This window comes from Brachyistius frenatus, unplaced genomic scaffold (assembly GCF_029030835.1).
Source record: "Brachyistius frenatus isolate BFR_SWC_R1_liver_20210118 unplaced genomic scaffold, ASM2903083v1 Contig_11, whole genome shotgun sequence".
Classification (NCBI taxonomy): domain Eukaryota; kingdom Metazoa; phylum Chordata; class Actinopteri; family Embiotocidae; genus Brachyistius; species Brachyistius frenatus.
The window spans coordinates 3,986,700-4,013,732 of NW_027210610.1; the positions used below are offsets into that span (position 1 = coordinate 3,986,700).

General features: G+C 41.0%; 2 protein-coding genes across 2 annotated transcripts in view; one reads left to right on the plus strand and one right to left on the minus strand.

The window, feature by feature from the left end:
- Positions 1 to 27,033, minus strand: part of LOC138617029 (elongin-B-like) — a 247,018-nt gene that overhangs the window by 34,824 nt on the left and 185,161 nt on the right. The gene's annotated exons all lie outside the window — the stretch shown is intronic.
- erbb2 (erb-b2 receptor tyrosine kinase 2) lies at positions 1,477 to 26,952 on the plus strand. The gene is made up of 27 exons (XM_069691618.1): positions 1,477 to 1,747; positions 9,698 to 9,849; positions 10,024 to 10,204; positions 10,447 to 10,587; positions 11,406 to 11,471; positions 11,569 to 11,684; positions 11,796 to 11,937; positions 12,128 to 12,256; positions 13,926 to 14,067; positions 15,122 to 15,195; positions 15,361 to 15,451; positions 16,410 to 16,612; positions 17,031 to 17,160; positions 18,016 to 18,106; positions 18,790 to 18,944; positions 19,028 to 19,075; positions 19,226 to 19,364; positions 19,474 to 19,596; positions 19,721 to 19,819; positions 19,917 to 20,102; positions 20,303 to 20,458; positions 20,546 to 20,621; positions 20,830 to 20,976; positions 21,780 to 21,877; positions 22,070 to 22,258; positions 22,590 to 22,977; positions 23,067 to 26,952. The coding sequence occupies exons 1-27, from the start codon at positions 1,675 to 1,677 to the stop codon at positions 23,432 to 23,434; spliced, it is 3,903 nt and encodes a 1,300-aa protein (XP_069547719.1). The 5' UTR covers positions 1,477 to 1,674; the 3' UTR covers positions 23,435 to 26,952.

Sequence of the window (27,033 nt, forward strand, 5' to 3'; positions counted from 1 at the left end):
ATGGTTGGAGATGGTATAATGCAAAAAAAAAAAAAAAAAAGAAAAAAGAATCTCCTTTTAAATTTAGTGGCTCAGAAGAATTCTTTGGTTTAAAGGTTGATTGAGCATATTTGGGAATTATGTTTGAGGTATAAACATTAATCAAACTGCTTCACTTAAATCTTTGATGAATTTATGCAGGTCTTATTGCGGATTTGCAACACATCAAAGAATGATCAATTAGCTTAAAAAAAAAAACTCATAAAATACAGATTTATAAGTCCCCCCTGCAGGTGAATCATTAATTTTTGGTAGGATACAAATAATCTCTTGTTTATATCGATGATAAAGTAAACTAGCTCAGTTCAGGCAGAATGTGTTTTGGTTTCTCCTATGATTACCTTGAATTTATTGTTGAACAGTGGTAAAATGTACCTTAGTTACTATAACCCTCAAATAAGGCATGATTTTTACTTATCTTTTACTTTCCGTCATGTATCTTGCAACTTTTTCTTAGCTAGCTGAATACTACTCAGTTACTATATTTGATAACTTAATCATTTCCTTTTTTGAAATGACTTTGAAAAAGAATGACTGAAGAGGCACTTTTATGGGTACCAAATAGTCAAACGTTGTTTTTTTTTTCTCTTCATTGAACATATAACCTATGGACATACATACTGACTTTCAGCTGGTAGGCATAGTTGGACATTTTTATGCAACTCATGACTCCGATGTGTAAAAAAATAACCAAATATCAGTCGTAGGAGATGTCAGAAAGTAAACACTTAAAAGAACTACAAAAAGTATCTGTATCTAAACATAACCAAGAAACAACAATAAAGAACAAATCAACTTAATTAGAAGCTATTGTTCTTTAATTGAAGATCACTTATTTGTTTGACATAAGGTTAAATGTACAAATTTAATTCAGCAAGAAAATATTAATGTTTAGGGAAGACTTAGAGAGTCTGGCCTTGAAGATTTTTCATAAAACTCAATGGTTTATTTTTACATAAAATGTCTTCAGGCATGACTGGTGTAGAATGTCTTCTGTCCTTCCAAAATGCTGATGAGACTAAATAATTGTGTGACCGCTTCTTGCTCTGTGCCACAAGATTTGCATTGAATATCTATAAATTTGAAAATGATTGTCGCCTAAATGTTATGTAAGAATTTAAAATTATTTTCCTGATCTCATTCGAAACACAAAATTAGAAGGGACATAATGATGCTTTATATCATCGAACTATAAACGACAAAATAGTTTTTTTTTTTTTACCAGAGTCTTAAGTGGTACTTTTAATGAAGTATTTTTGACACTGCTGTTTTGGTATTCTTATTTAAGTAAAGAAAGCTAAATACTGATGACATGAACTGGTGTTAGGCCAGCACTGCCCTGCAGACATAAACGAGATTGAAGTGAGGGCGGGCTGAGTCAACCTGCCACTCCCCACTCAGGCCTGCACGGGAGCGCGCATCTGCTCCTGCGCACTGTCACGCTTTTACTACCAACAGGCACGGAATTCACGGGAGGAAGTCACTGAGATTGGGAAGCCAACGAACAACAATTCCACACACGGTGCAAAAAACTGACCCGGGGAGGGAGAAAGGTCCAAACAGAGAAACTCCTCGTCGGGAAAAGTAAAAACATCAAACTTTGCAATATGGACTAGAGACGCTGCGTCTCAGCAGATGGAGGCGGCGAGAAGTTTGGTGTTTGTCGGGGCCGTGCTGCTCGGAGTGACGGGCGCGTTGGGCAGAGAAGGTGGGTCAACTTTGAGAGCTTTTCTCGTCTTTAATTCCTCCCCCCACCCCCCGCTGCTGTCTGCAAAATAGGCACACCACTTATCAGGGTTATGTCAGAGTGGTCTGCGGTTATATTTAAGTTAATGTTCGAGGCTCTTCTTTGTGGTCAGGACTACATTCCTCCGTGACTCCGCAGCCCGCTTCCTCTCGGTCTCTGCTGAGGCTCCTGGGATTTCCGAAGCGCTAATAGGGGGGGGGGAAATCACACCTGTCACAAAGTAGCCTCACACGACATAAGCTGTGTGGACAAAAACTACAAACTGTAGCAATCTGAAGCACGTTTTGTTGCACGTATAAACACTGCTGGATCACAGTAGTTACACATACAGGTAAGAAATATGAGAACCTGATTTATGCGTCACAGGCGGACCTCTCGCTGCTTTGCCGTGTGCGTAAACAAAAACAAACCAACAACTACAGGCACTGCATTGTGCGCCACGGATCACGACGATGTCAATTATTCACTTCTGGCTCTAAAGAGGACTTTGTCTGCTAGAGGGCCACTTGTCACACTTGGAGCTTGAGCGCATGCCAGTAAAAGAAGAGCTAACTGAAAGTGCAAACAAGTGCAGATCTGCAAGAAACAAATCAACATATTCGGTCCTATTTGGTTTTAAAACTATCAATAATCTGAAATAGACACGTTTATTCCACGTTTGATCTAATGTCGTCAGAAGAAAGTTGCATTGTTTGACATTAGTTTCTATTTTCTTTATTTTAAAGCTGAAACCATTGAACCATTTGATGCTCAATTAAGTGTTAAAGTTATTCTCAAGCAAAAATGACCAACATTGGATCGTTATGCTGCTCAGGACTGAAATGTTCTGCTTATTCTGACATAAAATCAAATATTAATTTGCCGTTGGGATTGTAAATCAGACAAAATAAATACTCAAGACTTAAAAGAAAGATAGACGACAGTCTATTAATTAAGAAAATAAACCTAAAGGTTGCATCCATAATGGTGGTTGCATATGGGCTTCAGTACCGATAGAGATCGATTCTAGATGGAATCAAAAATATCAACGAGCCTGCTCAACTAGTTTTAAAAGCCTCAGTATGAACACAAGCTAATGGCATAAGCTGCTGACATCAATAACTGAGAATTTCATCGACAAGTCCGACTTTACATGTCAGTTTTTTTATTGACGTGCGCTTTTTAAAAATCAAAAGCCTGAAAGGAGTCACAACACAAATATGTACCATGTTTTGGCTTTGGGGGAAATTTCCACAAGTTATAATTCATTCATGTCCTCTTCACTACCAAAATATGAGAACAAACTGTTTCCTGCCGCCACCACCACCACTACTACACACACACAAACGCACACATAAACACACATAAACAAAGCCGATAGTCACTGCTGACGTGATTGCCAAATACGACTGCTTTGTTGGTGGGAACTGGTTGGTGCACTTTCCTCCAGTGTGTCGATCTGAAGCATCAGTTCAGTGCGAGTGCTCGGACAGGTTCGTAACCCCGACGTTAAGCAACGCATCACGTAATACTGGCAGAACGATAGTTCAGAACTGAAAGTAAGACTGTTGACATTTTGTTTGTCTATGCGTACACACACACACACACACACACACACACACACACACACACACACACACACACACACACACACACACACACACACACACACACACACTCTGTCTGTGGCCCTCCCCTGTGTTTGTATGTGTGTGTGTTCGATGACCTTAGTACCCGAAGAGTTCTTGTCCACGTCGCACTCCAGTGCATCCATTGAGTGGAACTCTCTCTGTGCAGTGATTAAGTTCTGCTGAATCGGCCTCGGTGGCAGGTTAACTCTCAGCCAGCCGTGACTCACCAGTCTAGACTGCATGTTAGTGATCTAACTCGCTCTGAGTCGATCGAAGGACCACCAACCATCCTCAGAGGAAACTTTCAACACCTTCCTCTGTGCTTCGACAGCTTCAGCCTGCATTTAGAGTATATTGACACAAACTGGTAAAGAAATGATGGTGTAAAAATAATTTACAGCAGCAAGTTGAGAATAAACAAGATATCCAGAGACCAAATTTCTACTCAGGAGTTGTGCTTCAGTGGAAGAACTTGTTGGTTGTGTTTACATCCTATATCAATGTCACATGCTCTGGTAGTTGGAACTGGACAGTAATTCATAAATATAGGTTCAATTATCATTTGAGGAGCATCTTGGTGGTTTAAACATTTAAAAGGTTGAAGATGTAATGACATTGTCGGGTCTAGCTGGTACCTTTTGTTACCTGTCATCCGACCAGTCTCTCGTATATGCTTTCACTCAACTCCCACATGAAAAAATGAAGGTTAAAACGAGATATGATTTCAGTAATCCTTTATCATATTAGTAGCTCAACATCATGGTGAAATAATTAGGCCATTAACTAATTAATTTACAGATTTTTTTTCTTCTCTTAATCAATCGATGCTCTATAGGATGTCAGTAAAAAGTAATTAGTGCCTCTTACAAACCTCAATACTTCTCGTTTAGCTGAACCAGCTGTTCAAACATTTGAGAAGTATTGTCGAAGATAAAAACAGAAAAGATTAACATTTGAGAAACTGGAACCAGAAATATTTGCCTTTTTTTTTCTCCTATAAAATACAACGTAAATGATTAACTGATGATCAAAATAGTTGCCAATTAATTTTCTATCTGTTAGCTAATAACAGGTTACTGAGATTGGTCATTTTATTGTGTTGTATAAAATAACAAATCTGAGCAAGCTACATAAATTCTGTCACAAAATTGTTAACCGCAACCCTAAAACAAAATCAGATGCATTATTTTAGTGTTTTTGATGATATTTTGCATCACTATATATTTCATTCTGATAAAGATCAACTCCATGCGTCATAGTATGGTAGTCATACTTATGTAAATAAACATATTCTAATTAGAAGTGTAAATATCCAGCTTCAACTGGGACAGTGTACCTGGATTTTAATCTACCAATCAAAATAGCTTTTTTTATATATATAAATATATATATATATATAAAAATAAATTTTATAAATATATATATATATATATATATATATATATATATATATATATAACCTAAATATTGGCAATAAAACCGCTCACAGTCAATCTGATTTCTCCCAGAAAAACATCTTGAATTTAAGAATAACAACTGAAAATGATTTCACCTTATAATATATTGGCTCAGTGGGATGAGCAGAAACACATCACACATAAACTAAGTTTTTTGATTTTATAAGAAATTATTTTTTTTTTAATCCACTTTATTGTCGTGTCCTGATCCAGACTCTTGTGTCGGCACTCTTTATAAAATCCTTTTAAAGACAACACAATCCACATTTGAATTCAGCTGCAGATGCTTTCAAACTGTGGTAAATGTGAAGAAGAGCATGCAGGAGGTTTTCGGATGTTTGTGACTGTAGTCTGTGCATGACGGCGAATGAGCGAGGACTTCGTGTCCGCAGCTCCTGAACAGCACAGATCCTGTTCTGCTTGTCTGTTGAGCAATACCCGTTTTGTCTTCCTCGGGTGCAGAGTGAAGACAGAGTAAAGAATGTGTTCAGGGTGGTTGGGGGGAAATGTGAAGTTTATGCAAGACGGGCTGCAAGGATTAGGACAGCAGCAGACTCTGGGCTGACATGTTAAAGCCGAGGACTAATAAACTGTCAGGGAAAGTCCTGTTGGATCAGCTTGTTCTGTTTGCGTTGAGCTTTGAAGGGATCTAATCCATTAGAGGAGAGCGGGGCGCTGGAGGTTCTCGTCAATTGTCCTCGTGTGTCACACCGCAGGCTCCTCCACCAGGATTCAGTCGTACTCCTGCAGTAGCCTTGCGTTTGCGTTGCTTACCGTATACGCACACACAGGTAAACGCACACATGCACACTCCCTGTGCTGACTGGCCCGCTGCCACACACAGGTGTGGCTTCAAGCTGGCTTTCAGTTTCCATTGTTCAGTCTCAAGCAGCACATTAGTACAACACAGTCAGCACACTGTCAGTTTACAGTCGCCACATCTTCTCTGCAAGCCAGATTAACATCAAATCGGTCACCTTTCGTTCTAAGAAGATACCACGCGTAATCAATAAGTAATCAGCCACGTCAAGGATTTAACGTTGACTCAAAGTTTGTCGCACCGTCACTTCACACTGTTTCCAAATAAAAAAAAATAGCCTCAACCATAAATATACATCAGAAAGTTCCATTTCAGTGAACAAACCAATACTTTTGTGCAATTAAGATGAGATAAAACGCACTGAGCGAAAACAGCGGTATTGTTTTTTTTTCAACTTTTTCAATATGGCCTTCAGGGAAAAAAGGATCAGGCAAGCTAAAGCAATTTGATGGTTTTAATATCCAACTTCTTAAATGTGCAAATTTTCTATTTTCCTTTTTTTTTTTTTTTACCTTTGTAATATCTTTGGATTTTGTATTGTTTGTCAGAACAAACAAACAAATTCAACATTTCACTTGGTATTTTTCAGTATTGTCTGACAAGTTTTACAAGAAATGATTAATCAAAAACATTGAGATCGATTAATAATGACTAGCAGTTAGTTGCAGTTAAAGTTTCAGCTCTCACTAAAGAAAGTCCCCATAATCATCTTTAAGGAATTTAATATTGATGTCCATATTGACTCACTGTCAGTCCCAGTGTCTGATTACATGTTAGATATTAGTGCCTTAGTTGATGCTACTCTCCACAGAGAGCAGGTGCAAATTTTACTGTCTTTAACAGCAGTGACACGTTCAGTTTGTTGTAACACGGACTGGATGATCAAATTCCTGTACGATTACTTTTCCTCAGCTGATAGTTACCAAATAATGTGGATGAGATTGTGATGTTAGATCACCTTCTCGATGTCATGAATGAGTGAACTCGGTTGAGTCATGTAACTTCAGCAGAATCCAACACTCAGTCCCACATCGCACAGTGAATGTTCAGGTGTGTGAAGGTTAAACAGGAAGCAGAGTTTTCTATTCTTACTCAAGCGCTCGCTTTATTGTCTTTACACAATTATTTCCATCAGCTGTACCTGTTTAAATGACATCACTTTTGAAGCCAGCAGAGATTGTCCTGCGCCCGTTTGTACGACAGTTGTTTTTACATACTGACACGGTTGTTTCTCACTTAACAACACCTAAACTGTCATACACGTCTGCAGCTCGATGTTGGAAATGTGCGTGTCATAATAATTTCATTAGTGTATAATCACCTGAAACCAGGAATTGTTGTGTTTTCGTTACCGTACAATGAGCCGTTCATATCTACAGAGTGCGCCATGTTGCTCTGACATGTTTCTACAGTAGCCTAGAAGGGACAAACAGGCACTGGCTCTAGAAAGAGCCTTAAGGATGTTTCATGTACACCAAATATTCTCTTATATGCTTAAAAGAGGAGGGTGAGGTAAGGTGTGTTCAGTTGGCTGCAACCTCACCAATAAATGCCACTACATTTTACACAATGCTCCTTCAATGATGCTATGTATTTAATTTCATGTGCAAAATGGCAGTCACACACACCAATAAACACTTAATACTAAACCTATATGAATAGTGGCCTTGCTTCAAATTAGCGAGGGCCATGTTACGGTTAAATTGTTTTAGACCAGGGCTCAAATGAAAATAAATCAATATTTGTGAAATCTGAATAAAACTCTTTCTATTGTCTCCATACTTATGTCAGAACACTTAATGTGAACACAATAAATTCATGTTGATTAGAAGAAAAAAATATTCAGAGATTAAATATTAAAAGAATCAAATGCAGGGAAGAGGCTTTAGTTATCCACAGAAACACTTGAGCACTGGAAGTTTCCAGAGATAAAATTAGATTATATGCGGTGCAGAAGCCAGCAGTACTACGTTTGTGTGTGCGTGTGTGCATGCATATATACATGCTTGTATGACAGTGGTGGTCATCAGTGTTTCGTGGGCGATCTGTCTGACCCGGCGATCATGAACTGGAAGGTCACGGGTCACCGATGTGTCTTTGAACTGGACACATACCCCCTCCTCCCCTCCCCCTCCCGCACACCCCATCTCCTCTCACTGTAGAAATACAAAAGTGAATGTCATCTTTTAGATATGCAATGAAACACGTGTCTATGAAAGGACACTTTCCAAAGGCAACAACTCCCAGACTTTGAGAGAATGTAACATGAAGAGGCGAGCAGAGAGGAAGAGGGGGGACATTTTTAGATAAGTCAACCCAGAAAGATGTAGTGTGTGAATATGGAAGAAGAAGGCCGGGGTAGTTACATGACAGTGGGCAGACTGAGCAAAGTGAGTGATAAAAGAGAGAGTATTTTAGGCTGCGGGGATGGAGGGGTGGGCAGCTCCTCACAAGGACACACACACACACACACACACACACACACACACACACACACACACACACACACACACACACACACACACACACACACACACACACACACACACACACACACACTTTGCTGAGAGACTTTTGGAGAGCAAACAATGAGGGAATAAAAGGAGGAAGCTGAGGACTGGCTTTACGCACACTTTGTAGAAATGGAAAATGTGCTCTGTTCTGCTTTCTGTTACGGTACATTTACCTAATCCCCTGAGTTTGAGATGTCTGTGTTGCCTGTGCGCAGTAGTTTGTGTGACTTTCTGGGAGTCTATCTCCGTTTAGATATTGCGACTTATTAAGGTTGATTGAAATGTTGGAGAATACGAGCGCAGCTTTGCTCTTGGCTTGACATGTAAAACTATTTTCCATGATGACATCACTGAAGGATTCAGTGATTAGTCATTTGATTTGTTATTTGACACAAGCTGCAGTGACTGGGTGTGTATTTTTGGCAGCCACACCGTTAATCACAGACCCATTTGCTACAGTAGCTGGCTGTCACATTTTAATGCGGTCTTTATTTACGCGTTATCATCCAATACTTCTCCGCTGAGCTGCAGGAGCCTTAATATGGTTCAAGTTGTGAGTGCTCTGCCATCACCGGGAAACTTTACACGTGGCAGAAGCACACACTCAATAAGAACACACACCTCCTGAACCTCAGTGTAATCATGAAAATCACCCTGCCAGGAGTTCCTGTTCATCCGATGATGCATCAGAGTCCATCCGGCCGGCTGTCTTCTCCAAAAGGAGGGGACAGAGATTATCACGGGGAGGGTGAGGGGCTTTAATCAAGAAAACTGGGTTGACTATTGAAGGGCTGCTGGAAGGAAGCCAGAGGAAGTCATTTATAACCTCCGAAGAGGAGGGACCGTCCACTGTGTGACTGCCTGTGAAAGCATGACAGCTATGCGTCTGCAAAAGCCCCCGTGAATTGTAATGCTGCATGACCCTGAATGTAATGCTGTGTGTGACCCGCAGTGGGGAAACTGTGCTCTCTGCTGCCAGTGGAAAATATATCATATATGCTCGGAGACAGACAGAGGCGGTGCGTGTGGCTTGTGTTTCAGAGTGCCCACTCAAGGTTGCTTGCAAACAGTTACACAAGTCAAACTATGTGGAGACTAAATCCAAACCTCACATTTGTCATCACTTGCTGGACAACCGAGGAGCCGCTGACAGTGACTTTAAATGGACTTTGATCTTATTTACAAAGTAAAAAAAAAAAATAATAATCCCCTAATGAGGTTGTCCCTTTCATAAATTAAACTTACAGGATTGTTTTATTGAGCCTTTGTTGGTATGTTCTAGTTTTATCACTTATTATAAAGCTTACCAAGTGAGCGTGTCACTTTTATATTTTCACATTGATTTTAAGGTTGCAACCGAAGATAATTTATGTGTTGATTATTTTGAATAAGGCTTTTGGAAGGAATTATTTAACCTTAGAATTGATGAAATTGCTTGAATGTTTACTGTTTAAAAGGTTTCAGTCTATGTGCGCTCAGATAAAGTTGTATTCATGTTATCCGTGTTGCAGTCTGCCTCGGTACGGACATGAAGCTGGCCCTGCCCTCCAGCCTGGAAAAACACTACGAGACCCTGAGACTGCTCTACACAGGCTGCCAGGTTGTCCATGGCAACCTGGAGATTACACACCTCCATGGAAACCCTGACCTCTCCTTCCTGCAGGTATAGTTTGAATGGAAACCAAGTCGTCACACAGATAAAACAAAGAAAGTGCAGACAAATAAAGACCGAAATGACATTCAGTTAATTAGCTCGGTTAGTTGCACTGTTTTTACTCACAGGTTTCTCAGACTGATCCCTTTTTTTGTGTGCGTGTCTTCATATCCTCTCTACTAGGAGATCGTGGAGGTGCAGGGTTATGTGCTTGTTGCCCATGTGTCAGTGAGTCTGGTGCCTTTGGACAACCTCCGGATCATCAGAGGCAGTCAGCTCTACAACTCCAGCTTTGCGCTGGCTGTGCTCGATAACACTCTGGCCGGTCAGGGACTCAGGACGCTCCGGCTTCGTAGCCTCACAGGTCAGATCACAGTAAAACAGGGCTTAGAGATTTTGCTTCAACCCAGTCTGACCTGACTGCTCTGGCCTGGGGTTTGGACTGGATGTATGACTTATTTTGGTTCATTAATTTGATCAGTATCACCTATCAGCTTAAAAACATTGAAGCTTTTAAGTGAAATCAAACATGCTCACGTTCACTGGATGCTTCCAGAGCCCCTATAAGAGTGTTTCTGAACTGCTCTCATATTGTCTTCTTTGCAGAGATCCTGCTGGGTGCGGTGTGTTTTTTGGGGAACCCCCATCTGTGCTTCCCAGACCCCCACAACATAAATTGGAGGGACACGTTGGACGAGCAGAACATCCATGCCAAACAGCACCGACTGCAGTCTCGGGCCCCTAATTGTGAGCAGTTGATTGAAATAGCGAACATCCCACTGGGTTTGTGCAGAAGAACAGCTTTTACTTGTTTCCAGTGTGACATCGTGCATACAAAACAAGAGGCCAGCAAGAAAAAGCACTGCAGTGTGTGTATTGTGCATTCAAGGAAGAAGAATTCAAATCCTTTACTTAAATAAAAGCACCAACTCCACAATAAGTAAAAACTCCTCTACAAGTAAAGTACTGAATTCAAAACCGTAGTTTAGTAAAAACAGGTAAGTTTTATCAGCAAAAATGTAAGAAGTTTTAAAAGTGAAAGTGTAAAAGTAAAAGCTCCCTGTTTTATCACGTTATGTTTTTGGATTTGACCTGAAGGTAGAATGAAAAGCCGTCCATCATGAAGTATGGGAGATCATTTAGGGCTTATCATAAAGGTCACACATTTTCAGGCAGTGTCCACTGGGATATGTTATTGATAGCCAGAAAGAGTAATTGATATTTTTGCACTTGGTCATCCAAACACAAAAAGTCCCAGAAATAGGTGTGTCACTAAAGAAGAATTTAAGTTTAAAACCTGCTTTTTTTTCTCTCACCTTTGCACACCTGGCAAATCTCTACATAAAGTGGCGTAAATGTTAATTTCAAAAGTTACAGAAATTGTTGGGAGGCAGCTCCCCCATCTCGGTGTTCAATCATCCAACAATCAGTTCTGGTGGTGCCTTATAGAACCGCAGAGATGGTAGCATAGCTGTAAACTCTGAGTCGTGTTTCTCTCTTGTTCAATTGTAACACTGTGGGCTCAGCTTTCCTTACTTGTCGTTGCTGGGTTTCGTCTGGAACAGGTCCGAATTGTTCCTCTGTATGTGGAAAAAACTGCTGGGGAGAAACTGCACAGGACTGCCAAAGCTGTGAGTTAAAGTCATGTGCACAACATGGCAGTGACACTATTTCCTTGTAAAAAGTTCAGAACAAGAAAATGTTGACTTTTGACATTTTCATTCAAAGTGACCAGAATTAAATGTGCGTCTGGCTGCCAGCGATGTAAAGGCCCTCTGCCCAACGACTGCTGCCACATGCAGTGTGCTGCTGGATGCACCGGACCCAAAGACTCCGACTGTTTGGTAACGGACACATTTATCCGATACTTGCTGTGTTATCTGTAATCTGCAATGTGATATCATGTTGTCAGTCTTTTAGTCCTCAACATCTTTCCTCCTTTCTGTTTTCTCCAGGCGTGTCGTCACTTCAACGACAGCGGTGTGTGTAAGGAGAACTGTCCTCCACCAACCATCTACGACCCCGTCACCTTTCAGACCAAACCCAACCCCAACAAAAAGTTCAACTTCGGAGCCACTTGTGTCAAGACGTGTCCCTGTAAGAACTTTAAAGAAAATGACTGTATATCCAAGAAAACTACAACACAGTGCTCAGCTTGTGGCCGTTGTGCAGCTTTAGGACACCTTACCTCGATTTCCACAAACACTCCAGAGATTCAGGGATTTCAGAATGCCAAATTAATTTTTCTTTTTCCTACTCCTCCCCCGCCGCCCACCACTCTCTGTAGATAACTATCTGGCTATGGAGGTGGCTTGTACTTTGGTTTGTCCCCGAGCCAACCAGGAAGTTATCATCACCCAACCTGACGGAGTCGAGACACAGAAGTGTGAAAAGTGTGAAGGAGACTGTCCCAAAGGTGAGGGGTCTGTGTGTGTTATATATATGTGCGTTTTCTGCGTGGGCACATTTGCATTTGGACACAGTACATTGCTTAGATACTGTAAACTCAGTGCTGGCTGAATTAGGTTTGAAAAAAAAAAAGGACAGAGTACAGTCACTCAGAGATCAATACATTCCAGTGTATTGTGGGCAAAAAAATGTATGTGTTTCAGGTATAAGCCATTATCAGCGTTATCAAAACACACAGAAATTACTGCTGGAGGACAAAATGTCAAATCAATAGCTTTATTAAGTTTACCTGTGCACCTGCTTATTAATGCAGACACCTCATCAAATATTTTTGTGGCAGCAACTCGTTGTATAAAAGCACGTAGAACATGGTCAGGAAGTGTACTCGTTGTTATATGATAGAGGTCAGAGGAGAATGGCTGACATCTAAGGCGAGTGAACCGTGACATGGATGTGCTAGAGCAGTAAAGAACCACACCAGGTTTTACTCCTGTCATGAGGGTCAACAACATGAATCCACAGTGCTTTGTGTCAGGCTGGTTGTAGCGGTGTAACGGTGTGGGGAAGATTTTCTTCACACACTTTGGACCTTTTGATACCAGCTGAATGACAGTTTAATGCCACAGCCTACCTGAGTGTCTGTGCAGATCATGTGCACAGTCCAGTCCACCTGTCCTCTGCGCCATGTCCCAAAACACACGTCCTATCGGGCGGCTTCCACCAGCACAACAGTGACTTCAGTGTCTCCACAGTCACCAGATCTGGATCTAATAAAGTCCCGTTGGGATGTGATGGGCTATTGTACATGGAAATAAACATATTGAAAGGAGCTCTACTGGCTCCTTAAACAACACCTCACGAGGGCAGTGGAAAAGCAGACAGTCACTGCCTCTGCAGACATCCCCCACCTGAGCAACAGATTGCACTTTCTGGATCACTTGCATACATCCCAGCCCACTGAACCTGCACCTCCTCCTCGTTGTCCTCATGCTTTAACTGCCCCTCCACAGCCGGGGACCCTGTTACCTCCACTCCTGCTCTGGCATCTTGTGTTTCTTTTTTAGGATAGATAAAAAAAAAAAAAAAATGGTGGTATTTCTATGGGGTTATGAGGTTTCTACCTAGCGTTAGAAAGGGGTACCTAATAAACTGACCACCGATTGTATTCTGTAGCTATCTAGAAGTCCAACAGGGGAAAAGCAATTACACAATATGTTGCTATGTAACAAATGTTCTGGAGGGATTTACGTTTTGCATCCTGCTCATGTAGACATGGTGTCCCAGCATGGATGATTGTAGTTCCGGATGCACGTACTGATGACGTGATGTGTTGACAGTGGTGCAGAGTGAACCAACCTGTTCCTTCATTTATAAGGATTTGTAAGATAACTTGGAATCATTCAGGCTTTGTTGGAAGTGGATCATTTTTTTTTAAACTTTTGTTCTGGATTTGAGGTGGTCCAGATTTTACTTAGGGTAGTTACTAAGAATAACTAGTGTTAGGTTTATTGATCCATTATAATTCTCGGCCACTTTCTACCATCGTTGTTAAATGTGATGCACCACTCTATATTCCTGTTCATGTGAGGGGATGCTGATCCTCTTTTGTAAATACAGTTTAATCTCTGGATTTAAGATAAACTGGTTAAAATGTGTTGTCATTTTTGTGATTGTAGTGTGTTACGGTTTGGGTATGCACAACCTGGGTGTCATGGACAACCATGGCGTCACCATGGTAACATCTTTTAATGTGGAGCAGTTCAACAAGTGCAAGAAGATTTTTGGTAGTTTGGCCTTCCTTCCGCAGAGCTTTGCAAGGTAAGAGACAAGTATAGAAACTATACAAGAAAATATAGAACCTACAGTACATTTATTCGAGACATATTGTTTTTAAAATCATTAACAATGACTGAATAAAATAGTTAACTCGGTTTAAACCCAACAAGCCAGCGAACTTTAATAAACGCAACAAGCAGCTTGACACCCAAGACTTAGAGTTGCCACAGAGCCACATCCGTCCCATTCAGCACTTCAATATTTGAGTTTACAGCAACATTATGTTCACACATCTTTGTGAAAGTGGAGCAACAAGTTGTTACCAAAACTTAAACCCCGTCGATGCACTCAAATGTGCTTAAAACCCAGAATGTATTTTTTTTTTAACGAGGTCTTTGTGTCAACAGAGAAAAACTAATTTGTGTTATTACCATAAAGACAATCTAATTTAAATGTTTTAGAGAAATATTTACACATAATGCATCCACAGTGAAGAGTTAATAACTGTATCCCAGATCCACCAATGTAATACTGTCAGTTAGTGGCTCCGTCAACTTAATCTGAGATGACAAATCTTGATCAGTTATTTTCTACAGTTTGTGCCAACTGCTCACAGTGAGTGTCGGATTTTGTTTGTGTTGTGAAATATGAGGAAAAATATCTCTTGGCTAACCTGCATCACAGCAGATTTTGGGAGAGAATACAGATTTTATCAATAATGTTGTTTGAGGAAATGAAAATGAAGTTCCACACACTTGAATCTGCACATTTTGTTTACATGTTTAGACATTTTTTCTTAGAGTTTGTTCACAAAGACTTACAAACAGTATGAAAACGTACAGACCGTTGTTTATAGTAACTAGCTCCAGAGGAAAGTATCTGTGTATTCTTGACACAAGATCAGACGGACAGTTTTTTGTGTGGACACATACATAGAGACAATTCTTACAACATCCCAGCAAAAATGATAAAAATATATCAATATAGAGTATAACACTGAAATCAAACTCTTCAGTCAAGTAATTGTCAACAATAATCAAACAGACTTTTCATCTCTTCATACGTTTTACTCAAATATTGCATTATCATTGTCCAGGGACTCTGTGACCAACACATCTGGCTTGACTTTGGAGCAGCTGAGTGCCTTCAAGAATCTGGAGGAGATTACAGGTACTGAGGTGTTTGTTAAACCTGCTGTAAGCTTTAACCAGGAAAACTATTTTTTTGATGCAAATAAATTTCGCCTATTCAGTATAATTCTCCATTTTACCACCACACAGAAGTCTGCTTCGCTTGGGTGTTTTCTGTATCCGATTGTCTGAATTGGATTTGCAGGTTATTTGTACATGGAGGCCTGGCCAGAGGAGTGGACTGACGTCAGTGTGTTTGAGAACCTGAAGGTGATCAGAGGCAGGATGCTCTACAAGTAAGAGTTTTAAAGTGTCAGTTTGCATGTTTGTTGATCACCAGTATTTATCTTGTGTGCATATTAACCTTCCTGTCTTGTAGCATTGTGGTTTTTAACTAGAACCAGACTCGCTGTGCTTTTCCATAATGATTTACATTGTTTGTGATTTTATTATCACCTTTATCATCAATCAAGCTATAAACTAGCAGGAAACAAACATTAAGCCTATATTTTTCTTCGCATAACATAACTGTGCCCCAAGAACTCGTGTCGGGGAAAAAAAGGACAGATAAATAAATTCTATAATTACTCAGAAAATCATTTAGAGAAAAATTGATAATAAGATCATTATTAAAAAAACAAAAAACAAAGTAAGTTTTATATACCAACTAGACTGTCTACATATTCATGTGGTTCACACCTTGGAAAGCTTTCCTTCATGTGGTGCAAAATATATCTATATTCATATAAATAAAATAAACACGTTCCAAGTGTTGTATCGTTTTCTTTCTGCGCGGTGCGTCACCGCATGCCACTGTGTTGATGTCCGTCCACCAACACTGGGTCTTTGTTTGTGCTCAGTGTCTCTGGTTCAGTTGAAGCACTCTGTTCACTTTCATGGTAATAAATGCTAATTATTAGCCAGCGCTGCTGCTTCGACCTGCAGCTCATGTCAGCCACAGTCTATGAGAGTTACGCGAGTATTGTAGCTGAAACTAGGTCACAGTGACGAGTGTGAGATTGTTTTACGATGATGTCTGACATTATTGTTTGTGTAATTAGAGCAGTGTCAGTTCTTTTTAAAAAAAAATTTAAGTGTTTATCTTGCTGTTTTTGTTTCATTCTTGTTGCTTGTATTGTTATTTATTTTTAAAGCTTCATTTGTATCTTTTTACATCTTAAGAAGATGAAAATAACAATCATAAATGGACACAATCAGGAAAATAACCACAGCCTCTCTCCTCCTTTGTTTTAGGGGTGTGTTTTCTCTGGCCATCCAGAACCTGCACATCCAGTCTCTTGGGTTGCGTTCACTACGCAGCGTCAGTGGAGGTTTGGTCTTGTTGTACAACAATTCCCAGTTGTGCTACACCAATTCACTGCCCTGGGAGACTCTCCTCCATCCCACACAGGGTCCCCACCGCATCGTCAGCCACAACCAGGACCCCCAATTCTGTGGTAAGTTAACACACCACATAATGTATGCAGAACAGAGCAATGACAAGACACATTAATGTTACTGAGCTGCACTTTAAACTGGAACTTGTCACATTGCGGATTGAAATCCAGCTGCAGGGACACTGCAGGAAACACTTTTTTAATCAACATCCACGGGTGTTACTGCATCATAAATATTTGCAGTGGATGATAAAAGTGCTTGTCTGCACGGTTTCTTTGTGCTTTTGAGATTTTTCAAACATTTGTCAGTGAAAGACATTCAAACTTTAGCAGCTTTAGCGCTCACAAATTGATATGTAAAATGAAGTCAAGAACACGATTGTCTTAAATGTTAGTGAGTCCTGTTAGCTGTTCACAGAGAAGCAGACATCAGAAAATAGTGTACTTCATGCTCCGTTGCGTCTGTATGTGTTTTCAGAAGCAGAGGGGAGTGTTTGTCACTTGCTGTGTGAGGGGGGCTGTTGGGGTCCGGGGCCCAACCAGTGCGTGTCCTGCAAACATTTCCAGCGTGGCACAGAGTGTGTAGAGCAGTGTGACATTGATCAGGGGTAAGATGGTGTGCTTGTTTGTGTTGGACTTGCCTCAGTAAATCAATAAAAAAACAAAAAAAACAACTGATAATGTCCCTAATTATACGGTATATTGCATGTGATCATCCCCAAACAAGTTCTCCAGAAAATAAAGTGGGCTGACTGGACCGGCAGTCACTGTCAAAGTATTCCCAACATTGATTCCCAAGTCAATCAATCGGAAAGCTTTTAAATTGAAGTGTGCCCTAAAGGAATGGCAGGCTACTGACAAATCAAATACACGTGATGATTTTCTCTGCTCATAAATATGTATGTTAAAATAACATATAACGCAGATGTATTTAAAATCACAATAATCAAATTGATGTTCAGTGCAATAAACTGTGTCCCTCCTGTCTTAAATTGCATGAAACAAAGTGCATACGATAACATGTTATATATATATATATATATATATATATACATATACACAGTTAGCATGCTAACTTTAGTAGCAGTCAATGGAGTGCAATACAGATGTCTTATTAACTTTTGATTGTTCACATTCTTTTGATGATTTAAGTTCATTTTTTTTTAGTGGTTTAAATAAGAAATCTTGCATTTTGCTAATAACAAAATGTATACCATAATAACATTTAAAAAGAATACATATGCTGACAGATGACAAACAATACCATACGTTGTTGTCCTGCCCTGTGTGGTGCAGAGAACAAGTTATCCTTTGGAGCTCATCGGGTTATTTACAGTTGAGGCCCCGTTTCTAAAAATGTGTCTCCTTCTGGCAGCGTCAGGTGCTTCAGATAAATGCACCCAACAAATGCCAGACTGCGTTATGGGATGTTATGTTACGCGCGCCTTGTGTTTGTGTTGCAGTGATGTGCGTGAATACACAGATGGAGCTGTGTGCGTTGCCTGTCACGCAGAGTGTCGACCTCTCAATGGCTCTGCTTCCTGCCATGGACCGGTAAGCCTCGCTGGCATATTAAAGTGTTTCTGAACATTATTATTTGGAGGGTTTTATTTCAAATAAAGTCTGAAAATGCCTCATTTAACAAGTTGTATTTAAAAAGGTAACACTGCATTTTTAGGACAAATGGATTCATCCAAAATCAGCATCAGTATTTCAACATCACCTGTACACTCAGTTCATACAATATTACTCCTCATTCATCGGTAATCATTACAGAAATGATTATAAAGGTTCCTAACCTAAAATCAACTCCTCAAGTGACAGAAAATCAATCAACACTAATCATTATTTATCAACTAAACAGCCATGTCTCGCATTTGTCTGTTTAATATTGCAAAATTTAATTCCTTTAGGTGTTGTAGTTTTGGTTCAATAAAATTTAGATTCACGCAGGGCTGTCGCAAATTGCGACTGGCATTTTATGATGTTTCATTAATCAAATACATTGATTAAAAGCCAGAAATAGTGAGCTGGGGTCGTCCCTGTGCTCTCGTGCTTTAATGGCTGAAGACATTTACATGTCATCCTCCATTGTGTTTCTCCACACTTCCTGCCTGTCTGTGGTATAAAAACTATCAAATGAACTCTAAATCATATTCCTGTAGTCTTCAATGTGTGAATGTGTGACAAAGGTTTTGTCTAAATATCCTTAAATATTCCTCTCTGCGTGTCTCCAGGGTGCAGACGATTGCACAGAGTGTCGTAACTTCCAGGACGGCGAGTTTTGCGTGGATCACTGTCCAAGTGGTGTGAAGGAGGACCAGCACACTGTGTGGAAATACAGCAATGCCACGGGACACTGTCTGCCCTGCAACACCAACTGCACACTGTCGTGAGTGAAGCCACATGTCCGAACCCACAAACACAAGCACACTGATTAAGAACGATTTGACAAGCAGTGTTTCTCTGTTTCAGCTGCACTGTGATGGATGAGAGAGGCTGCCCCATCGATACCAGGACGGGGTGAGCCCCTTCAACTGTTTAGGCACAAAAAATAAAGCAGTGTTTGTCTGCGCGAGTTATTTTGTTTTCAGTTACAATTTCCTTTCTGGAAGCTGCTTCAAATTCAACCAGGATTCTGGGAGTTGAGCTGAACTGTTTCTTTCTGTGCAGACCGGGTACGACCATCGCGGCTGCTGTGGGTGGAGTGGTCCTCTTCTTCATCCTGCTGGCTCTGCTCGTCTTCTACCTGAGGAGACAGAAAAAGCTGAAGAGGAAGGAGACAATGAGGAGGATCCTGCAGGAGCACGAGGTGAGCGCTGGCAATGATGAGGAATTCGAGTAGCAGCTTTGGTTGTGTGTCGATCTGCGGTGTAGTCTACGAGGAAGTAATCTGTCAACTGCCTCCTTCATGTGTGCAGCTGGTGGAGCCTTTAACACCGAGCGGCGCTTCACCCAATCAAGCTCAGATGAGAATCCTGAAAGAGACGGAGTTGAAAAAACTCCGGGTTCTTGGGGCAGGCGCCTTCGGTACTGTTTACAAGGTGCGCCAGACAGAATCTAGAAAACTGATCGTGACAAAGATGTTCTACTACTGTGTTTGTTATGACTGGAACATCTAAATGTATGAGTTTGGTGAGATTTTAATAGTTTTGATCACTGCTTTAGGGAGTGTGGGCTCCTGATGGAGAAAATGTGAAAATACCAGTGGCCATTAAGGTATTGCGAGAGAACACATCACCAAAGGCCAATAAAGAAATCCTTGACGTGAGTACAAACCAGATACACAAACCAACAAACACTATTGTAGTGCACATAAATAGAATTCACGGTTTACAGCTCTCTCTCTCTCATCCTCTCCCAGGAGGCCTATGTGATGGCGGGAGTCGCCAGCCCCTATGTGTGCCGTCTCCTGGGGATTTGTCTGACCTCCACAGTGCAGCTTGTCACTCAGCTGATGCCGTACGGTTGCCTCCTGGACTACGTCAGGGAGAACAAGGACCGCATCGGCTCGCAGTTCCTCCTCAACTGGTGTGTCCAGATTGCCAAGGTACATAAAAAAAAAACATAAACATACTATCTTTTTGTTGCTTTTGATACTGTTCGCAGGCGTAGAGGTGTCATTTTTTTCTCGCAGCAGTGTCTTAAAGTTGCTGTTGATTCCTCTCTCATCTTATTTTCTTGATGGGGCGCCAGTTTGTATATTTGTGGGTGATGGATCTGTGTGTATGTGTGTGTGTCTTGGTGTAGGGTATGAGTTATCTGGAAGAGGTCCGGCTGGTCCACAGAGATTTAGCCGCCCGCAACGTTCTGGTGAAGAACCCGAACCACGTGAAGATCACTGACTTTGGTCTGGCTCGGCTGCTTGACATAGACGAGACTGAGTATCACGCTGACGGAGGGAAGGTGAGATGAGGCTCTGGATGTAGAAGCCTCTGGTCTGGAGAGTTCACCATGATTTATTTACCTAAAAAAGAAAATCTGTATTTCTAGGTGCCGATTAAATGGATGGCCCTGGAGTCTATTCTGCACAGGAGGTTCACTCATCAGAGTGACGTCTGGAGCTACGGTCAGTATCACTGAGCACTGGAAATTATATAAATATGAATTGAACTAATAGTAAAAAAAAAAAATTGGTGTTTAGTTTTGAATGCTGACTCACTGATTTTCTCTATTGCATTGTTTTATTCCAGTCATAATTACATTAATTGTTGGCTGTAGTGTGATAGACATCTTATTTTAGGGTAAACCTTGTGCTGTTGTCATTTCACTCTCAGGCGTGACGGTTTGGGAGCTGATGACATTCGGTTTAAAGCCGTACGACACGATCCCAGCAAGGGAAATCCCAGACGTTCTGGAAGGAGGCGAAAGGCTTCCCCAGCCTCTCATCTGTACCCTCGATGTCTACCTGATCATGGTCAAATGTCAGTGGTTCTCACTGCAGCACTCATTTTACATTTTGTCTCAAGGTTTAGGAAATTCAATAACAGTGGTAGAAGGAGTATTCAGATCTTTTACTCAAGTTAAAGGAGACATACTACCATGCCATTTTTTAAATTACAAGTAAAAGTCTGGCAAATGGCTATAACTGAAGCTGTGATCTGAATACAGTGGAGTAGAAAGTACAATATTTCTCTCTGAAATGTAGTAGAGGGGAAGTATAAAGTTGCAGAAAATGTAAATACTCAAGTAAAGTGCAAGTAAATTGTACTTAAGTACCATACTGTACATAAATGTACTTAGTTACATCCCACTACTGTTCACTAATTTACTTTTCTGGTGAATATGCAAACTGCACATGAAGTTGACTATTATTCGTGTGGTGTCTTCTTTGGTGAATGTCCCTGAAATGTTGCATAGTTGCATTGAAATAAAAGTTCAGGCGACAAAGTCCTTAAACAGGGTATGGGAGTAGGGGTTTGTGTTATTGTCGCCTCACAGCAAAAAGGTTCCGGGTTCGAATCCGGTCCTGGGCCTTTCTGTGCGGAGTTTGCATGTTCTCCCTGTGCTTGCGTGGGTTCTCTCCGGGTTCTCCGGCTTCCTCCCATCATCCAAAAACATGCACCTCAGGTCAGGTTACCTGGCGCCGCGCTAGTGGCAGCCTGTTGCAGCAGCTCCCCCCTGAGAGCCCCCCTGCTGTAGCGAAGAAATTTCCCCTCGGGGATTAATAAAGTGAAATAAATAAAAAAATGCTTGATTGACATTTTGATTTTATGTTTGGCTTCAGGTTGGCAGATTGATCCAGAGAACAGGCCAAAATTCAAAGATCTGGTCTGCGATTTTAGTGCCATGGCCAGAGACCCGCCTCGCTATGTAGTTATTCAGGTATGTGTACGTATGATTCATACTGCAAATGTTTTCCTTTTGTGTGACTGTGCTTACAGGGTTATAATATTTGTCTTAAACTGCTACTTTTACACTTATAAAAGAGCAACATTACAGCCATCAGGATAAATACAGACTTGATACATTCTTACTTTGTTTTTTGATCCATGTTGTTCTCTTGCTGTCCATCAGGACGATGACCAGATGAGCCTGTGCAGCCCAGTGGACAGCAGGTTTTACCGCATGCTTCTGGAGGAGGGGGACAATGTCGGGGAAATGATGGACGCTGAGGAGTATCTGGTGCCTCAGCCAAACCTCTTCCCCAGGACTAAGGAAGACGAACCCCAGGCCAACGGGCCGTCCAGACACCAGTCATACAGGGTCAGTGAGGGGGAACAGTGGCTTTCTTATTTATCTCCTTCTGCATAATTCATTTTTACTCTGACTGATTATCTGTGTTGAAAGGCCCTCTGATTGATCTTTTTTTCAGGGTATGCGATCTTTCAACTGTTAATTTATAGCAATATTATAACTGTTTATTATGCAACATAACTTTTTTAATAGTAACCCCACAGACTTCTGCAGTGATACATGCAATTGATTATGGGTACATGTTATGGGTAATATAATTTCTGATGTCAGTTTTAACAAAAAGCCATTTCTGTCATCCTCTGTGTCTGAAAAATGTTAATGTCATCTTTCTGTCCAGCAGAGCAGAGACCTGGGTTTAGATATTGACCCCTCCATCGCTGGTGGCCCTCGGAGCATCTACTCCTCCCTGAGTACTCTCGGTCGCAGCCAATACCCCACCTTACCGTTAGGAGCCAGCACCTCTAACGGTCTGTGGCCTCAGTACCCAACGCTGGCTCGCAGCCCCTCAGCTGGAGGCCAGTCGGACTCGGTCTTCCTGGATGGAGCTCCAGACGACCACTCGCTGCCCCCGGCCAGCCCCGGGCGATACTGCAAAGACCCCACTTACTCCAACGGGAGCCAAGGTGACCTGGAGACTGACGGGCCGAATGGCTTTCATCATCCTCATCACCTTCATAACTCACTGCCCAGGCGGAATCACGGCTACAATCATAATCATGCCTTGCCAGGTGAGTGGGTGACTTCCTCTATATTTGTAGAGAGGAACTACATCTCAGAGAGTTTTGTTCTGACAGTCTTTCTTTGTCCTTCCTCTCAGAGTACGTCAACCAGGAGATTCGGGATCTCAGGCCAGGGATCGCCGAGCGGCCCAGCACGCTGCCTCGTAAAGGCTCCAGGGTGGACCGACGGCTCCCTAACGGCCTGAGCTCTGGGCACAGCGTGGAAAACCCGGGATACTTGGTCCCTGTGAGCGCCGCGAGCTCCACCTCTCCAGCTTTTGACAACCCGTACTACCTGGACCTTGTGGCCAAAGCCAAGGTCGCGACCGGGGCCGCGGCGGTGGACGGCCTTGCAGGACTGGAGAGCGACGGAGGAGTTACGAGGCACGTGAACGGGTTCGTGACCTCCACTGCAGAAAACCCAGAGTATCTGGGACTCGCAGACACCTGGAGTGGGCATACCTGAGGAGAGCGACAAGGAACTGAAGAGGGGTCACAGATTGTGCTCTCCTGAGGGAAATGAGAGAAAGGGAAGATGAAGATTGATGTGACAGGAATGAGCTGGGTGTTTGTGGTACTGAATTCTCTCTCTCGAGTCCAAACCGTTCGAGATTGTCCGTCATAAGTCACCATATCACCCAGCCGTGACGCGCAGAGACTCAACACAGTGTAGCATTAATGTGGTGTCAGTGGCATCATTTGTATTCAGGTCTTCCTCTCAACAATCTGTGACTGTTAAGTGCCAAAAAGAAGTTTACTCAGTCTCTGTAAATAACTCCGTAGGAAGCAAAGGAGCTCACATTTGTCAACAACCCATCGCGGTACAAGCAGAGTCTGATTACCAGAATTATTTGACTGGAATAATGAATGCTGATTTTTATTTTTAGGTCATTTTCTTTTGTTCAGTTTCTGTGGTTGTTTTCCTATACATGTGAAGCTTCTTTTTTTTTTTTTTTTTTTTTTTTTTTGGGGGCGGTATTTCCTTCAGTGTCTGCATGGAGATGCCACTCAACCCAGTTAAAATAAGAAAAAAACACAACTAGTACTTGGACGAAGTGAGCCATGATATGCAATGAAGAGAAGACGGTGTTTAGTATTCTGGTCACTTTCTCCCGGACCTGATGGGGGTCTTCAGTCCTCTCAAAGCCATTTTGTTTTGGACAGAGGAGGCCCTGCAGCCCATCTGGCCAGTCGACATGCTCCCTGAAAGAAAGGCATCCTGTATGGAGAAGACAGCGGCATTGTGCCGCACTGATGTATGTGGTCCTTAGTGTCTGTGGCTGCGGCTGCTTTGTGGTACAAGAAATCAGTAAAAAAAAAAAAAAAAAAGGTACTAGTTGACCTTTTAAGCTGCAAAAATATTAAAAAATATATATTTTTGCTGTAAAAAAAAAAATAGTGAAAAAGTTCATGCAAACCTTTCGGGGATTGTCAGGTTTTCCTCATAAGTAGGGAGAATTACTTGCGTTTAAATCATGCACAATGCACTACATGTTAGGATACTGTATATGGCCTCCAAACTTGTGTTATCACTGAGCCTTTTGGGTTTGGTGGCTTTTCAGTGTGCAAGAAAGCACTTCAAGCTAATAGTAAATATATTCCACGAGAAGTGAAGAATTTGCAGGTATGTGTATACAGACAAAGATTTCTCTATGAAACAAGAAGCAGCTCTGCTGTTTGTGTTTTTGTGTAAAAGTGAGCAATCCACTGGACACTGGAGCTGAGTGTGATTCTTCGCTCTGCTCCGTTTGGATAATCAATGCATGGCTCAAATTCCACTCGGCGAGAACACACTGGCATCCCAGTTAATAATCAACAGCGTTTTTTTTTGTAGGCCGTTTTTTTCATGTTAACTGGTGTTGGGCCGGGGGAGGTCAAAACTGAGTCAATGGAGCCATTGTCTGACCCCCATGTCCTCGTTGGAAAATCAGCACTCTCCCAGCTCACGCATCCCCATCGACGATGTTGTAACAGGTTTGAGAAGAAACCTCGCCGCAGCTTGTAATCCTGGACAGGTCTTGAAAAGAGTCGGTGACACGATTTTCTCGTGTCCTCTTGTGCATCTTGTCATCCAGCTGCATAAAGCTACTACTGAGTTTCAACATGGAGCATTTTTAAAGACAAACCTCTCTGAGTTGTATAAATTGTCCAAGGAGTGTGTCATCAGTGGGAGAGCTCAGATGTTTGTTTAAATGTGTACAACTCCCCCGCCCCAGTGAATTTTACTTTGAAAGTCTTCTGTTTTGATGTTCTCATACGGGTTTTGAAGAGTTTTGTTCCCAAATAAGATCTAAAAAAAAATATATGCCTAATTTTAGATTACAATTTCTTGCGTAAAAGATGTGTTTTTGTTTTTTATAAAAACATGTCAGGATTTTATTTTAATACTTTTGTACACTAACATTATTTAGAATGAAAATGTTTTGAAGTTTTGAGTGATAAAATTCCTATAACTTTTTTTTATATGTTAATATTACAATGGATGTAGAGTACATAAAATATAGTGTTTTTGAATGAAACCCTTCCTAAGTATTGTTGCTGTCAGGTGAAGACCTTGTATCTCCCCAAAGACTAATTATTAGGAAAAACAGCTCAAATTCATTTTTACATTGATCCTGTTGTATTTTGAAAAAGTTTGACAACATTTATATATGTATAATTTTGTCAGCCTGTGGAAGAGTTTGTAATTCATCAATCGAACTGTAAAGTTGCAACAATAATTTCTTTATATTACCCAATAGCTTCACTGAATCCTAAAAATGTCCAAAAGTTACATCGCATTAGTTGTCAGAATTTATGCATTCAGGGTTGATATCAGCCATTTCGGAAATAAACAACAACAGCAACTTCAACATGAGTTCTGCTGGAGATACTGCATATTTTTACCAGACCATAACAATGTTATAGCAGAACTCACAGATGTTCCCTCTTCATGTAAGAATGTGATGTATTTGCGGTCATTATAAAACCACAACATAGACCCGATATGCAATCATAAAAAAAATGTTCTGGTGTTTACACTGTTGTGATTTTATGAATCGTTAATTTTAGATGTCTCATGTAACCTGCACACTACTGACGTGCTGACCCACCTGCCGTCCTCCTTTTGAAACCGTATGTCCTTTCTCTCGTTGGTTTTTGTTCTTTGACACTGTTATTTTGATAGAAAACCATTCAGTCGTACTAAAACCAGTACTGAGTACCGACATTGGTCGGGGTCTGGTGGTTTATGGCGGCGTGTTTAATCTCCTACGTCAAATTGTTTTTTAAATCGTATTCAACTTTTTGACTGGAAACAGCTCAATGGTGAAAAAGTAAATGGATGTTTGGTTCTTTTAAACTGTCTTTTAAAGACACTGAGCAGAGGAATCATAAACCAAAAGAAAATGGGGCCTGTGGCTTGTAAACATCTACACAAAGCGTGTCCATGAGCCTTCAAATGTCGCTGAAGCAAGACTCTGTTTTTATCTAGAAGTTAAGGTGACGACAACGAAGGAACTGCTAACTAACGAGTGTGCTGAAGGGTTTGGAAAATTAAACATTGTAATTTACATTTTGAAGCAAATGTATCTTTTGTACTTTTCATGTGAATATTTTTTAAACCTTACACAGTTTTTGTGACAGGGTATTAATATTAACCAGTTTGTTGGGAGTTTTTTTTCAAGCATTGTGTCCTCTTTGGTCAGTACGTCCCATCATGTAAATGTGTAAAATATATATAAATATATAAATAAAAACAATCAATTTGGTAGCTAATTGGATCAAATACATTGTGACTAGTTGCCTTACTGTGGGGGAGCAGAGTGCGGATACACATAGTATTTCATGAAGAAATTTTTATGGAATTGTTTACATATATTGTGTGTGTCATTAAATTCATATAAAACATGTAAACCTGTTCTAAAACTTTACACAGATTGAAAGCCTAGATTCTTCTATTTACTGTTATTTTTTTCATTCATGGAAATTAAATTTTGAAATCTGCACTGACTCATGTCAGGCATTAAAAGTAGCCCGTTATATGGAAAAGGTTTATTTGACCTAATGATCCCGTTGGCGTTTATT